We start from the raw sequence: 16,450 nt of genomic DNA, 5'->3' as shown, positions 1-16,450 counted from the left end.
GGATAAAGAATATAATAGTAATAATAAAGTAGAAATTTTATTTCGTTTCATTTGCGACTTACTGTGATTATTCTGACTTTGTCAGAAAATGGCATTGCTTCAGGCAAATCCAGGAACAATGACTCCAGAAGAACTGTTCAGTAAAGTTAGCCGAGCTGACTTTACTAAACATTTATTCTGGTGTAACAATTCCTGAAGTAGTCTAAAGCACAAATAAACAACAGAGTGAAGGCAACCAAATAAGAATGAAAACCCTTTGTCAAAATATGGGGCTGTTGTTTTAGTAACCTGCTAATTGGAAATCAATGTAAGGTATTTATTTTGGTTGCTAACAGTTTCATTGAGAAGTGGAGCAATCTGCCATTCATTCAGTAAATCTGATCCTATTGCAGCCCTTCATCAAAACAAATCCAAAATCACTGTTCCACAATAGAGATGTATTCCAAAATCCAAATGAGCCTGTACTTTCACAGTCCCTTTGTAAATCTTAAAAGGTGTAAGTTGATAAAACACTAAAATTACATTTCAAACCTATAAAAACTGAATGCCTATCAAAAGAGAACATCAACACCTATATAAATAATCATTCCACCATATACTAGTTCCCTGGTGGTTCTCTCTCTTACTTGATCAATTGAGGGATGTCATGTTGCTTCAACAGATTTGTTTCCATTATTGTTTGCAGCAAAAAGGCAGAATTCAGGCTTCAACAGAGAAGCATTTAAATTTTGTACATGTAATCCATTTTTATGAGCGACAATGGACTGAAGAATAAGTTTACATTGATTTAAAAAAACAGAATTCGAAATAGAACATTTCAGCCATCCACACTGTATGTATGTATACTAGACAAAAATAACTATGTGTAAACAAATGCACACACACGCACACACAAGCACATGCACATAGACAATTGTTTTTCTCTAGCCACTGAAATCTGAAAGGTAAGCCATCGTAGAAAACAGGTTTCATGAAACCTTGGTGTCAACTTTTTCCATTGTGTACACTGTTCACAGGAACACTCCATTCTTTATATGACTTCACCAGTGATAAATTGTTTGAACTGAATGAACGAAAACTGCTCCAACTGTAATTTAAAAATCCCAGCACACAGAAGGGTCTCCCACCCTCTTTTTTGCTTTCTTTCCTATATCTCTGTGTAACAGGCTTTTTGTTAGCTTCAGCCTTTTAAATATGGCTTCATTGCAGCTACCGCTGAGGAGAGGAAGAACCATGTTTACATCTGGAAAACATGAGGCAGACCCCAGCACACAAAATCCTGTCTTTACCCCCCTCCAGCCTGGCCTGCAGTGCTACTGGCTGACTGGATCACCATAGTAACTGGATTGGTGATTATCACTCCAGGATTCTACTTACCGTAAAGGTGTTCTCCTTATTCTGCTTTCGAGTAGGTGATGGAGACCCAGGACTCTGAGGAGAGAGGCAAGAGGCATCATCAAAACTGCATTCCACATCCGACATGGTATGTTTCTTGAGAAATTGTGTGTGTATATAAGGATATGTGTATGGAGGTGGTGTTTGAAGCTGAACGCAAGCCAATTGTGAGCAGAGTCCCTTCTGCCTGATTCCTGGGTTAGCCTTTTCCCATGTCTGGAAGTGTCACAGCTTGGCAGCTGGGCTTTTGCATGGGAGAGTTCTGTACTGTGATCCTGAAGCAGCACATAAGCTCTGTACAGCCAGATAATTCATTCGAAAGAGGGTGACCCCTCCCCTTCCAATCAGTGCTTTGCTTTGGAATTAACCCTTCAACTGCACGCCAACGCTGGATTCGGACTCTCTCAGTACTAAGTCTAAAGAGTTACCAGAAACTCCATATGTATACACCGCAGTTGGTGTGTACAAACAATGTTTTGATTGTAGGTTCAGACACCTTTCATTTTCCCCCCTCCCTTTTTGACGGCTTGGAAAACTCAGTCAGAAGAGGTAAAGACATATTTCCTAGGTAGAGATAGGGAAGCAATTCATTTAACACAAGCTTATTTTACTTTGCATTTTCCAGAATTAAAATCTGCACTGTTTCAATGTCAGGATACAGCTCTCCAAAAGAGTGCATGGGGTGGTCTTTACATTAGTGGAATGATTTGTACAGAAATGCATGCATTAATACAAACAAAACAAAATCCAACACATTTTTAAAAAACAGCTGCCTTGAAACTAAATAAACACAGCTAGCCAGCATTAGGGAAAATATGGTCTTCTAAAATGCAAACTGTTATGAAAATAAGTGAAAATGAACAACATTAAACCCTGAACAAAAGTAACTGCTTCATCCAGCTATAGCTGTCTGCATGTGAAGCTAAAACCACAATGCAGCTGTCCCTCAGGCTTCCTCTACTTATATTTGCAAAAGACTAAAAGCTTTACAAAGCATCCCTTGCATAAAACTGACAGACACAAAATAAACTAAACAAAAAGCACTGGGTGCAACATTCTATCAAGGAGGCAACGGCTATGTTTTAAGATGATATTTGCTCTGTTACTCCATCTCAAACCCCATGCAATAGTTAACAACAGCACGATGGACATATCTTGCTGCATCCTTAATTGTATCCATTATTCTTGAAAGGTTCATTTATTGTCTATATCTCTTACAAAATAAAGAAATAAATGTACATTGTATTAACCAGCACTACAGAGCAACAAAAAAAATTCAAAAACAGAACCTAACCATCTTGTTTTGAACTGCATAAGATTCTTTAAGGGGCATATTCCCCAGGTTAGAGCATCTCACCAATCCATCCTTATCTGCACTATAGTATAATCTGGAATAGAACATCATGCTCTTCCTCCTCTCTGCTTTCTGGGACAGAATTTCTGCTTTTTCCTTCAAAGCATCCTTATGTAAGTGAATCAGCTTCTCTTAATTTCATTTTAAAACAAAATACATCTTTTATCAATCTTGAATCCAGGATGAATGTGAGAGCCAGGAAACATTTTAATCTCTCACACATTAATATCTTAAAATGACTCAAGGGATTTTTTTAAAAAATAACAGTTAGCATTAGTTGTTCACATGTGCAGAAAAGGAATCTCCAAGCAGCAGACCAGCAGTTCTACAATAAAATTAGGGCTGATTGCTAATTTTACCAGGAAGAACCATATAATGAAGAATTCCAAATCCTCTGTTTTCTTTATAATCATTAAGAGCCAGTTTGGGGTAGTGTTGAAGATGTTGGCCCAGAAACAAGAAGACTGTGACTTCTAGACCTGCCATGGCATGAAAAAATGTCTAGATGATTTTGGACCAGTGATTTCTCTCAGCCCAATCCACCTCACAGAATTGTTGGGGGAAAAGTAGGATACATTAGTAGTATTAAAAAAAGGCAGAATAAAAGCAACAACAAAAAAAGATTTGCTTTAAAGCTACCAGCTTTGCCTATATGGAATGCACTTTCATGCTCAATAAACTGCTAGCAGCTTCAGTAGTAAACTTAAATTATCTGAGCTTTCAAACCTGCAAATTGCTTTGGTTAATATCAAAACTTCTTTGAACCAACTATTTGTATCACATTAACTAAGGATATTCCGTTTTCCCAATTCTTTCCAGTTGGCTGACTGGGTCGAGTCTTGCATTTCAAAGCCAGTATAAGAATAATCACTTGAGCCTTGCATGAAAGTATTCTGATGACTGTCTGGCCATTTCAAAGCACCTACAGCTAATATGAATATGAAATCTATGCACTGTATATATAGAGAATAATGAATAATCTATATAGAATAATGTGCTCAGAAATCACCTCATTCTGTGCCATTTAGATATAATCCTCAGTAAATCCAAAGGAAAGACCATTAATTTACATTCTTACATCAAGACCAGATGAACTCAAAATAATCACTATCCTGGGTGCTACAAAACAATGACAACAATGAAGACTAAGATAGACACACGCAAGAAGCATCTACAGAGCAAGGTTCACTCCCAAAGTGTTCAAAGTGGTGAGATTTGCCAGAGACAAAAAGGAAGATATAGAATTAAATTATCCTCTCAGTTTTCACATTTAATTGTTTTACACAACTTCCATTTGTCACTTTCTTTTTCCTATGCTATAGTAGCCATAGACGTTGTAAACACTGAGCATAAGAAGCAGCCCTTGCCCTTGATAATTTGGACTGTCCATTGTGTTTACAAGACCACTGACCTCAATAAAGTTACCCAGTAGAAAGGAGGGGGAGGGAATTTGTTTTGATGCCTCAGGAAGGTAATGTAAAAAAAAAGTGTGTGAAAGGCCTGCTGTGGATTGAGTCACATTGTGAAAGGCTAAACATCAGCAGAAGCCCCCCCCCCCCCCCCCGCAGTACCTACTCCAAGAGTTATGGAAAGAAAGAGAAGGGACTAATTTTTGTTCTAAAAACAGAATCTTCATTGTTTGGGATCCATCCAATAAGCATCTTTAACATGCTTCATGCTGCAAAGACAAAATTAATCTATTCTACAGTAACACTGCAAACATTAAAAAAAATACTTGATAATGTTAAGAATAAAGATACTGCCAAGTATTGGAAATCTCAGCTATGAGTGGTGCCTCTGCTTTTGGTAGCACTTGTAGGGGAAAGACAGAAAAGATTGAGAGGAGAAGAGACTGAGGGCCCATGCAGTGTGGAAGGCCAGCAGAGCTGTTTTGACCAAGTTCTTCGTGCTCTAAAAAATATGACTTGCTGACTTAATCAAAGCTTACAGTAGCATTTTTTGGTGAACCACCATCCTCTTAACAAATTAATTGTGTTGGCAGCACATACTTTCTCTGATTTGCTATTCTACAAAACATTCAAGGGGACTCACAAAATGTTGATGATGACAGTGAACCTTTCAATAACTTATAGGAGCTTCCTAAAAACTGGTGCTTCCTAGGTAGCCAAGGTGGCGCAGTGGTTAAATGCAGCACTGCAGGCTACTGCTAGATCAGCAGGTCAGCGGTTCAAATCTCACCGGCTCAGGGTTGACTCAGCCTTCCATCCTTCCGAGGTGGGTAAAATGAGGACCCAGATTGTTGGGGGCAATATGCTGACTCTCTGTAAACCGCTTAGAGAGGCCTGAAAGGCCTATGAAGCGGTATATAAGTCTACTGCTATTGCTATTGCTATAGGTATACCTTACAGAAAGTACACCTTGCAGATATCTAAGAATTTAACAATGGAAACAAGACAGTTTTCCATTCCATTTCCAAGACAGTTATGTATTGTCTTATATGTTAAAAGTTTGTCTCCCCCCTCCCCTTTTGGTTGTGAGCCGCCCTGAGTCCCCCCCAGGGAAAAGGGCGGCATACAAATAAACTTCAAATCAAATCAAAATCAAAGCTAGTTTGTTTGTTTCTTACAGGGAAGCTTAGGATGATACTGCTATTTAATGATGTAGCTAGTCTAATTATCCTGAGCAAATAATATTAACTTGCCTACTTTCCTGAATAATGCCGGAATGCAAATATTAAACAATATTCATATCTGTAGAGGAAAGCCAGGACAAAATAAAACTAAATTCTATGAGTTGAAAAATATTGTGTTGGAGGTAGTAGCTTAGACTGATGGTTTTTTTGTAGTGTTTGGTCTAAGATTGCTGTATCATTCACACAATGTAAACATTTGGTAGATGTAGAACTATATAAATTTCCCCTGACATTTGTCTGACATGCTGTTAATAAATGGAAAAAGGAAGAAATGCTAAGATGCATATCCTAGTCAACGTAGCTATTTATTGAAAGAACATGCAGAGAAAATGCAAAAATCACTTCAAGTACCACTTGTGAAATTGGCCTGCAAGTTCTTTTCATTAACATTTGGGAAGGAGTGACCAAATAATAAAATAACAAAAGGATCTGATAGGCTTTAGGAAGAGGTTCATAATTAAATTTCTAATATGCTATTGTAATCTGTGATGTAACATTTCCTCCATTATCACAATGTGAGTATTGTAAATGAGAAACTGAAATTGACACATAAACTTCCAAAATGATTTTGCAATGTCATGGTTGGAAATGACCAAATGTATTTTAATCCACACAGGTGCAGAATGCGGATTTAAATTTTTGATTCATTGCTGCATTCTAGAATACTGGGTCTTTATAATTCAGCTATATTTAGTCATCATGTCTCACCTTTTAAGACATGCAGAACATTCAAAGCAATTTCCACATCACTCTGGAAATATTGAAGAGAGTGACAGAAGATTCCTAGAATTTGTACTTTATATTTTTATTAATCAGTTGGATGACGAGATGGAATGCAACTGATTAAATCTGCACAATACAATATTAGGGGAAGGGGAGATGGCCAGTATTGTAGAAGACAAAAATAGAATCTTGTTGTAGTAGACCTATGTGCTAAAAATGTTTTTAAAATGAAATTTAACAGAGACTTAAGCAAACCTATATACTTAGGAAGCATACATTAAATGTATAGATATAGTTTGGTTTATGTATGGATTTGTAATAGTACTTAAGTATTTTGGAATAGTTGCTGATTACAAGTTGAATATGAATCAAGTAGTCTGATGTGGTTGCAATAAATGTTACTACAATTTTAGGTTTCATGGGTACTACAATTTTTACTTTATTCTAAATCGGTTGGCTCACAGTTCAGGCATTGTGTTTAAAGTACTACACTTTAGGAATTCAGATTACCGTAAGTAATGCAGGGTCAGAAAAGGGCAACCAGTGATATTGGGGGACTAGAAACAATAATTTCCATTGGAAAAATTGGGTATATTTAACCTTGAGTAGATTTGAAACAAAGAGAAATAGAAGCGCATTCTCCAATTTCCTGAAGGATGTCACACAACAGAAGGTTAAGACCTGTATTCTACTGTCTCAGAGTGAATGACACAATGTAATGGATTTAAATTTGAATTAAAATGTAAAATGATTATTAGGAAAAAATAGCTAATCATTAAGAGCAAATTTTATGACAATGGAAACTATTATTATCCAGAATAATGATGTCCTTTCCTTTGCTGGATGGGTTCTAGGCAACTACAGTATCTGCCCCAGAAGCTTTAATTTGGATTCCTGCAATTAGCTGGTGGGGGGAGCTAAATTCAGTGGCCTAAATGTCCCTTCTCATTCTGTGATTTTATAAAATCAATTGGAGTTGTTAATGAATAACACTTACAAACATGGCTGGAAACTACAGGGAGCACTGAGTTGCATTTTAGAGATGCAGAGATCATTTCAGGATGATCCTGGTGTTTAGAATGTAGGAAAGTAGAAATTTCTCAAAAGTCTCTTAGCACAGCGACATGCTGGATGGGTGTCAAGGACTGTCATTATCACCACACTGTTATACTGAGCACAAAAATTATACATAGAATTCTGAAGCATGTATGACCTAAGGATCTAAACCATGTATTTCTGCGAGAAAATTTCAAGTCATCTTTCAACATGCTCTAAAATAGCAATAAAGGAGGCTCATGGAGGATTTCCAATACCCCCACTTCCCGAGTTCACACATATCATAAAAAATGTGAGAAACATAAATTTGATAGTGTAATTGCAATTAAAACATGGACAGAAAGAAAGCACATTGCACAACTTGCCTGAAGAACTTTGTGCTACCAAATGATCACAGATGGCCAAAACTGAATAAGATCAATAGGAGCTTTGACATATAAAAACAGCAGAGAAAGAGAGATGGAGAGAGATAGGAAGTCACATACACAGAGAGTGGGGGCAGGGAGGGAGAATGGTGTTTCAGAACTATAATGACTTTGAGATTTACAGAACAAGCTTGGACTTTGCTGTGGAATAATGGTGATTCACAATTTTTAAATTAAAAAAAAAGCAATTTCCAAGCTTCCTTGGACTGGAAGTTACCACGAAACCTGTTCCTAAATAAAGCTAAATTTATTAAGGGAGGAACCCTGAAACACATTATGTGAGTTTACCTGAGGGTCACTGCTGATTTTGCGGAGACTCATGTGGCTTGGCTCTAGCTGGGATGCCAACGTGCCTGGTATGTGATATCCGTTCACTGTAAGAAAAAGACATGAAGTTCAGACCAAAAAGGCAGGAAAGGAGGGGGTGGCTTTTAAGTCACTCTGTTCAAATCAAGTATTTTACTTGACCTTCCCAATGGTGATTCACATATTATTTAACACTCTCCAGCACCAATTCAGTAAATGAAATACAGTATTCCATAGATACTATCAACCTCTTTGTTAAATGAAGAAATATTTATTTTATTTTATTTAACCTACTCTGTGCATGTTGGGGGTGGGGAGGAGGGCTCCCAAATGTTTTTTAAACCTAAAGCAGATCACAATTATTACTAAAATAGGCAATAAATAATGCAGCCATTATAAATCAAGTAAAAAAAAAGAAATGTTTTTCTAGATTTTCTAAATGATAAAAGAATGGGGGTTAACCCAAAGGAACCCACAGGAGAAGATTGCATAGCTGAGGAGAAATGAAGGTACTGGGGAAAAGTATCTCTTCAAAAACATTTCCTATATATAACCTGGGATTTTGGGGGTTTTCAAACTCTATTTATGGAAGAGATCTATCTGTCAGGCCTGCAGCCATCTTTTCTGTTTGATCTTTGGCCTGCCACACTTTCTATTATTCTACTATACATTTTCTATTGTGGGAAAATGGGAGGGGGGATTGTACGGAGTTAGATACTATGTAGCCATAACAAAATTCTTCCTAGAAAGCCAAGGTCATCCTTTGTCTTCACACCTCTGCACTTGACTGGAACTGTATGGGTGGAACTGCCAGCATGGCAGTGGAAGATTGGACCATGTGATGGACTTGTGGGTGTGGGGACAAGATATTGAACTTTCAATTAGGTGTGAAAACGGGGAAGCTTTCAGATTCGGGTTTTCCCAGATGTACCAACATGGATCACTTAATAAATTAGAACTTTGAGCAATACTTTGCCTTGGACTCTGATTTACCTTTGGGTGCTATTTGGAACCCTGACACTCTAAGGATCTGAATGGCTTCTGCAGAACTAGGGGGGGGGGCTTTCTGCATGGAACTACACAACAGAAACTCTTGGCAAATGAATAAGGCTTATTCTCTTGAACAGAGAGGGTTTTTTTCTCCTTAGTCTTTTGAGGAAAGGAGATTCCCCACCCCACCCTTGATCAGCCACTTAGAAAAATTGCTACAAATGTCGCTGAAAAACAGCATCGAGATGAGAACAGATGACTTAAAGCTCCCTGCAAGGGACTATGGGGGAAAAAAATTGAACGTATTCAGCCATCCTATCTTACCATGAATGCTGCTCTTTGGGATACAGCGGAAAGGTACAGCGGAAAGGGTGGGACTTGTCAGCTGACATTGAAAAGCCTCACCCTTCTTGATCAGGGATTTTTTAAAGAAAAAAAGTCAAACAGAATAGCAGCTGTCCAGGGCTGCATGTGGCTTATGGGATGCGAATTGGACATGCTTGTCTTGGTATTGAAAATAGTTCCTCGGCATCACCAACAGGACATTGCTGAAATATTTTCAGATTTTGAAACAAAAAGCAACATTAGTTGTTAAAACACACTGAATGGAATGTGATTATTGTAGATAACTCCTTTACTGCCTTTAAAATCGTATGGCAAAATTAGGAAATGAAGTGACACACACAGACATGTGTCTCTCTGTGTATGTCTAGCTATCTGTGCATGTAATGTGTATATATATGCATATATGTATGTATGCATAGGGAAATGGTGGTTCAGTGACTAAGATGTTGAGCTTGTCGATCAGAAAGGTTGGCAGTTCAGCGGTTCGAATCCCTAGCACCTCATAATGGAGTGAGCTCCCGTTACTTTCTGCCCACCTAGCAATTTGAAAGCACGTAAAAATGCAAGTAGAAAAATAGAAACCACCTATGGTGGGAAGATAACAACATTCTGTGTCTCTTTGGCATTGAGTCTTGCCGGCCACATGACCACGGAAACCTCTTTGGACAGTGCTGGCTCTTTGGCTTAGAAACGGAGATGAGCAACGCTCTCTAGAGTCGGGAATGACTAGCACATATGTGCGAGGGGAACCTTTACCTTTATGTGTGTATATCACACACACACACACACACACACATCACACACATAAATAAACAAATACACTTACATATACTACCTATACACACACACATATACAATATGTGTACATAATTATAAAGTGATCTCAATTACTTATTTTTTTTTATTTTTTTTTTATTTTTTTCTTTTCATACCCTTTTCTTCCCTCCCCCCTTACTTCCTTTTCCCCTGCCTTCCCTCCTTTCTTTTCTCCTTTCCTCCTTTCCTTCCCCCTCCTTTCCCTCCCTCGATCCCCCCCTCCTTCACACATACCTTCCCTCCTTCCCTTCCTCTTTCCCTCCTCCTTTCTTTTCTCTTAACCTCCCTCCTTTCCTCCCTCCTTCCTTCCTTCCTTTCAACACTCCTTCTCTCTTTCAATTACTCAATTGAAAGATCTCAATTACTTATAGAGAAGAACTACCGGTAAATGTTAGAAAATAAAAATGAGGTCTGGAAGTATCAATAGAAAGGAATTCATTATGAATCCCAGTTCATTATGATTTTGGACTTTCCTTCACGGTTTATTGTTTCGTATCTCTTATAATTTAAAAAGTGGAACAAATGGGGTAGGGAGAGTGACATGAATTCCAAACACAACATTCAAGTATCTCAAATAAACCAAGAACTCAAGCACCTTGCTTTTAGAGACAAAAAAATGAAGGCAATTCATTAAGGATTTTCCAATGACGGAAAGGATTAAAATTGTCAAAGCAATGATTTTTTTTTTTTACCAGTAGTAATGTACTGCTGTGAAAGCTGGACACTGACACAAAGGAAGACAATGAATTATGGATCTGGAGATAGTTACTAAGACTGTGAATCAATTCTGGAAGGAATAAAGATTGACTGCTCCTTTGGGAAAATTGAACAGCAAGCACGTACTTTGGTTCAGAAGAGTGGATAATGGAGTAGAAAAAACACTCGGCAAGGAATAGAAGAATGGAAAGGAAACATATAAGGATGGATAATCAGGATCAGGGATATTATAGGAAGATCCTTGCAAGATTGCAGATCCAGAATAGGTCAAGGTGGTAGGCATATGCAGTGGCAATGCAGAAGTCCATTGGTATTTTGAGGGGTTTGGTGACATATTTTGATTTCTCATTCATTTTAAGAAGTCGAGAAGTTTAGACTTTGTTTTGAATTAACCTGCCTTTTTACTCTTATTTACTGAATAAAAGAGAAGGGATAGGAGGGAAGGAGGGAGTCTTTATATAGCTGCAAACCTGTGAAAGTCATATGTAACCTAGTCAAATCCAAATCCATGACTATAAAAGGGCCAGAGAGTCATGGTGTCAGGTTTTGATAAAAAATAATAATCTTGGAGTTGTTGTTGTCGTTTGTAGAGACCCTCTGTACAAAACCTAACACTGGGTACTGTGGAAATTGGAGCCTCTCTGCTCTCATGTTTAAGGAGCTCCTGGTAGCTTATTAGAGACCTCATCTTGTTTGGTATATATGCTTTTTATCTTATGCTTTTAAATTTATTTGAATTCATAATCTGATGGTGAGAAGCGAAAGGTCTTCAAAAGAAAAAAAAACAAGAAAGTCCAGTTGTTTCCTGAAAAAGCACCTTTGGGACAACCATGACCTGGATGACTGAGAAACTCTACAGACTTTGAGTTCATAACAAAACTTAAAAATCTCTTTATTCGCTTGTGTGCTTATTGTCTCTGGACCCAAAATAACCAACTGACTGGATCCAAAATCACTGCCCTGACTCTTGACAAAACAGCATACTGCATTCAGCAACCGAAGTTTGAACCTGATTTGATGGTACCTAAACATTATTCATATCTCTGCCAAGGAAATTCTGAGCATTCTCCTAGTACTACCTTCTCTCTAACGATAGGCAAATATATCACCGGGATTTTCCCATTTAATGTAGATAGTAAGAGCTTTTATGATCCCTTTCCCTTTTGGAGAAAGTAACTGCATGTGCCTGTGGATGATTTGTCCCCTACCTGTAGGCAAGGAGTTCTTCTGGCTCACCGAATTCTTTGGAGTTCCCGGAACACTGCTTGGTCGCTCCCAAGTAGTCTCTGTTAAAAAATAGTAACAATATCAGTATCAATAGTCACAATCACTAATAAGTGCATGTAAGGCCTTTGTTTTCTACCCCACTCCTATACAACTACACATAATGGTTCTTATAAATGCCAATCAATAAATGCCAATCAATAAAAATGTTAATTCATGAAGAAATGTGCTCTTTCATATAGAACTGTTCAATGCCAGTTCTTTCAGAGAAAAGGTATTCATTAAGATCCCTTCAGGCAGTCTTCCCACTTAAAGGAGGAAGTTGCTGTACAGGCTCAACAGCCTACTGTGATTCTAGTCAGTTATGTGTCAGATTGAAACACCCTACACGTCTAGACTGTGGAAGTCAGAAAAGCTGGAAGACTACACCTCAATGCCTATAAACTCACAGACTGGGATTGTTTATATCTGTTGTTATATTAGCCAACCACTAACGTTTTCTACAATATGTCAACACTCATTAGAACTGAGCAATCAAACTGTCCTGAAATATGCAAAGGAAAGAGCTTAGGTAGAGTGCATTTCCTGTACAACTGAAGAATCACAATTATGATGTCAACAGACTTTCTTTTAGAAAATAAAATAAGGGTTGTCTGGTTGTTTAGCAGCAACCATGTCCCTTTCACTGATGTACAGGGTTTTTTTCCCCTACTTCAAATCAAGCAGTTGTTTTTTTTTGGCTGAATGCAAAAATGTGTCTTTATTTAGCTCCTGGAACATGGAAACATTATGTATTTCATCATGCATTTCATAACATCTGGGCTGAGGGAGGATGGAAACAAGTGTTAAGGAATCACTGCAGCTGTTTCCAAATGATAATTGCAGACAACATCTCTGACTGTAGATGGTGCTATCACTTTGAATTAGCACAGACTGCAGCTCCACCTTCCAGGTTATTTTTGCAGATCAGGAGTTGCTGCAAGTATAGATGATTTAAAGCATCTACTTACAGTGTTTGTATTGAGAAGCTGCATGCTTGCTTTCTAAGAGTCAAACAGGTAATATTCAAAGAAGGGAGCAAATCTATATCAAAAATCTACATGTGAAAATGCTACAAAAAAATTAGGGAGGAAAAGCTTGGAAGAAAGGGCACTGATAAGCCAACACACATAATAATTGATTACAGACTACTGAAAAAAATGGAGTGAGGTACCAGCAAGATTTGGTGGATGATGGCCAATGGCATTATCCAAAAATATAAATCAAATACCTGCATAGTGTAATACTACACCAGGCCAGCAAAATACTATGCTGACTTGTATTTCTCCTATTATTTTCATTTTAAAAAAAGATTTCCAGTTATTATTTTCTCAAACTTCCTTTTTCTTTGGACACTGATGGATTTGTGCTAATTGCTGATCTGTGTAGCCTGCATAACCAGCTTAGCTCCTGCTTTGTAATCTATCTTGTGGCATCATAATATCAGGTTTTGTGTGTCTCACTGGTTTCACATAATAGTAAACTATAAACATTCAGAATGTCTTTCTGTCAGATCACACAATGTTCACATGGAAAATGGATAAGTATCACTCACTGATTGCACGATTTGTTCTGCTTCTATTGCAACAATAACCCTGTACACTATTTTGCAACTGAATTCCCTCCAAATATCCTGTCACGTATCATAAACACCATCTCCTAGTCCACATTACATAAACGTGAATAAGAGGGCATTAAAAACACAAGGAAGAAAACCATATTAGCTATTGAATACCACTTTCTAAGCTGCTACCTTTTAAAAAAATATAAAAGATAAAATCCTTTTAATGTAGATTTTAATACACATTCTACTTTTTCAGAACAATATATTTTAACTGGAAAATCTAAGATTTCATGAAGCAATTCCACAACTCCACTTGCTAAGACTACTGTAGAGATGACAAAGCGTCAATATTAATCATGATACCTATAAAAATACTGCACAGTGGCACTGCCAGTTACATATTGTCCTTTATCTTAAGTGATAAACAAACGATGTGATAACACAGCATAACTAAATCAAAGCTACCATAAACACAGCACCAAAGAAAAGCTCTATATGAATATGTCTTACGTGATTATTCCCATGGTTCTCATGCTTGGACTTTCTTTTCTTTCCAAATTATGTTTGTGGTTGATGGATCATAATCATCCATCATGAATCATTACATTTTAGTATGCTACAATTAGAAAACAGATCTCTGGTTCACATGAAAAAAAAGCCAAACTTTTCACTTGTTTCCAGTGATTCAGATTATGAACCCATTCACCCAGTTAATGTACAAAGATAGACCATAGTTCCTATAGTCATCGTGTAAATGGATGCAAAAGCTGAATTGTGGCTGTGTTAATGGATAAATGTGTTGCCTTTCCAACATTCTGGCTGAGAATACTATGAAGTGTAATACAACACACTTTTATTACTGAGGTTGCACAGTAGTGGAAGATTCTATTGTATTATATATTTTGTTTGACTGCAGCTGTTTCCCTTATAATATTTGCATTATTCTTAACATATATAACAACAATAGAAATATATAGGAAATATAGGATGGAATGGTCCAGTGGCCTAGAAGTGGAGCTCTTATCTCACAATCAGGAGTTTGATCTTCAGTAGCGGCAGATATTTCTCTCTCTGGGAACAATGAGTAATTAGCTGCTGCACTGAATTCTGCATTTGCGACAGGAAGGGCATCCGGCCAGTAAACACTCCGCTCCATTCAGTTGCCTTGACTCCAGCCCAATTTAATGGATTACGGGGTTATTAAAAGAATGTATGTATGTATATGTATATGTGAGTGTGTGTGTGTAACTCTGTGTGTGTGTGTGTAGGAAAGCTAATTGATCTACAGTCATCTTCTTTCTAGGGCTACTTGAGGCTTTCAAAAGAGGTGCTTTGCAATGGCAAGGAGCACATACAAAACACCTTTTCTCCAATCATAAAAGAAGGTGTATAATGTGCAAATCCCAGTTGCTTCAGAAGCTTACCTAGACCTCCCCAAATTGTATGTGTATGCACAGCCCCAGTTTTCAGTACTAGTCATTCAGCAGCCAAACATCCGTCATTTTAGCCAGCCTCCTGGAGCTCTGTTAACTAAACACTCTTTTTTTAAAAATAAAAGCATTGCCGCCAGTGATGCAAAAATATTCTTGGCCCAAGCATTCAAGTGCAAATTATTAGCCTCTGCAGGTTAAAACATAAAATAAAACAGCACTGAAGGCAAACAATTAGCAAGTGTAATATTATTAATGCTAAAATTTGCTTGGCATTCCATTTCCTATTTAACTGTCTGAGTTAGCAGCTTTTATTTTAGACTTGTTTGGAATGTCTGCAGAGTGTTGAGATGGTAATAGTGAGTCACAATAGGTTATTGCAGTGCAGAATACAAGTAGTACTTGATTAGCTGTGGAAGCTTTAGCACTTTGTGGGGATGTATAATTTGTGATTTGAAGATGAAAGAAAAACACTGAATAAGTTGTATTTAAGGAGCCTGAAAAATCAATAATTCGGTCTCTGAAATCTTAACTTATCCTGAACTATCTGCTGAAATCTCTACATTCTTCTATTTTCTGCTATTGCTATTTTCCCTTAATTGGATAAAATTAAAATATATCTAGCTATTTTAGGATTAAATTTTGAATTTTTATCCTTTCTGGGTAAACTATTAATCTTATATGCATTTATACATTTACATATGAAGTTCTGATTGCACATAATGTATTTGATGTTAATAAAATGGAATTTAGATATGATATGATTGATAGATAGGCAGGCAGACAGACAGAAAGACACAAGATCCATTCCAGCAGCTCCTTTCGTGATAAGAAAGTAGATCATACGTTTATGCTATTAAAAAATGGTAATAATTGTTCTCCATGGAAAATTGTAAGGCTATAGCTTCCCAGTTACTCCCAGAAAACATGTCATTTTTTTAAATAAACAAATATTCAGTCTTCCTGGATTCATAAAGAAAACCATGAGAAATGCAGAGGAATTATATGCCACAGTGGTAACATGAGCAACAAACACTTCTACTATTGTTTTAACACCAAGGGAAGCTTTTGGAATACTCCTGAGAAGTTAATTCTTTGAGAAAATACCCATCTCCACAGGAGAGAATGTTTTGAAAATTGAATTGAGCAAACTACTTATGTAACTCAAATCTGGGGTTATTCTGCAGAAGAATAGTGAAGAGAGCTCTCAGGAGGATCTACCTTAAAAATGGTATTATATAGGAAATAATGTAGCACCTGAAGGATGTTCACAAACTTTGTAGAACACTTTTCGACCCACAGGAATGGGAGAAGGTAACTAGTTTAGACTTAGATTTACTAGCCAACAAGGAGCAATCCTTTCATATTTTTAAAGGATACATGATTTTGAAATTGTTCGCAAAATGAAACTTG

General features: G+C 37.2%; 1 protein-coding gene across 1 annotated transcript in view; it reads right to left on the bottom strand.

Moving 5' to 3' along the window:
* GAS7 (growth arrest specific 7) overlaps nucleotides 1-16,450 on the bottom strand; it is a 144,859-nt gene that overhangs the window by 23,771 nt on the left and 104,638 nt on the right. The window contains exons 3-5 of the mRNA XM_087709836.1: nucleotides 11,989-12,066; nucleotides 7,895-7,980; nucleotides 1,378-1,431 (exon numbers count right to left, since the gene is read on the bottom strand). Of these exons, the coding sequence (XP_087565962.1) occupies nucleotides 1,378-1,431; nucleotides 7,895-7,980; nucleotides 11,989-12,066 (218 nt within the window). The remainder of the gene's footprint in view (nucleotides 1-1,377; nucleotides 1,432-7,894; nucleotides 7,981-11,988; nucleotides 12,067-16,450) is intronic.

This window comes from Thamnophis sirtalis, unplaced genomic scaffold (genome assembly GCF_051295495.1).
Source record: "Thamnophis sirtalis isolate CommonGarterSnake01/CBP01778 unplaced genomic scaffold, rThaSir2_p1.2 scaffold_3, whole genome shotgun sequence".
Classification (NCBI taxonomy): Eukaryota; Metazoa; Chordata; class Lepidosauria; order Squamata; family Natricidae; genus Thamnophis; species Thamnophis sirtalis.
The sequence above is the reverse complement of the archived record's forward strand: the minus strand, read 5'-3'. Positions and strand labels throughout refer to the sequence as shown.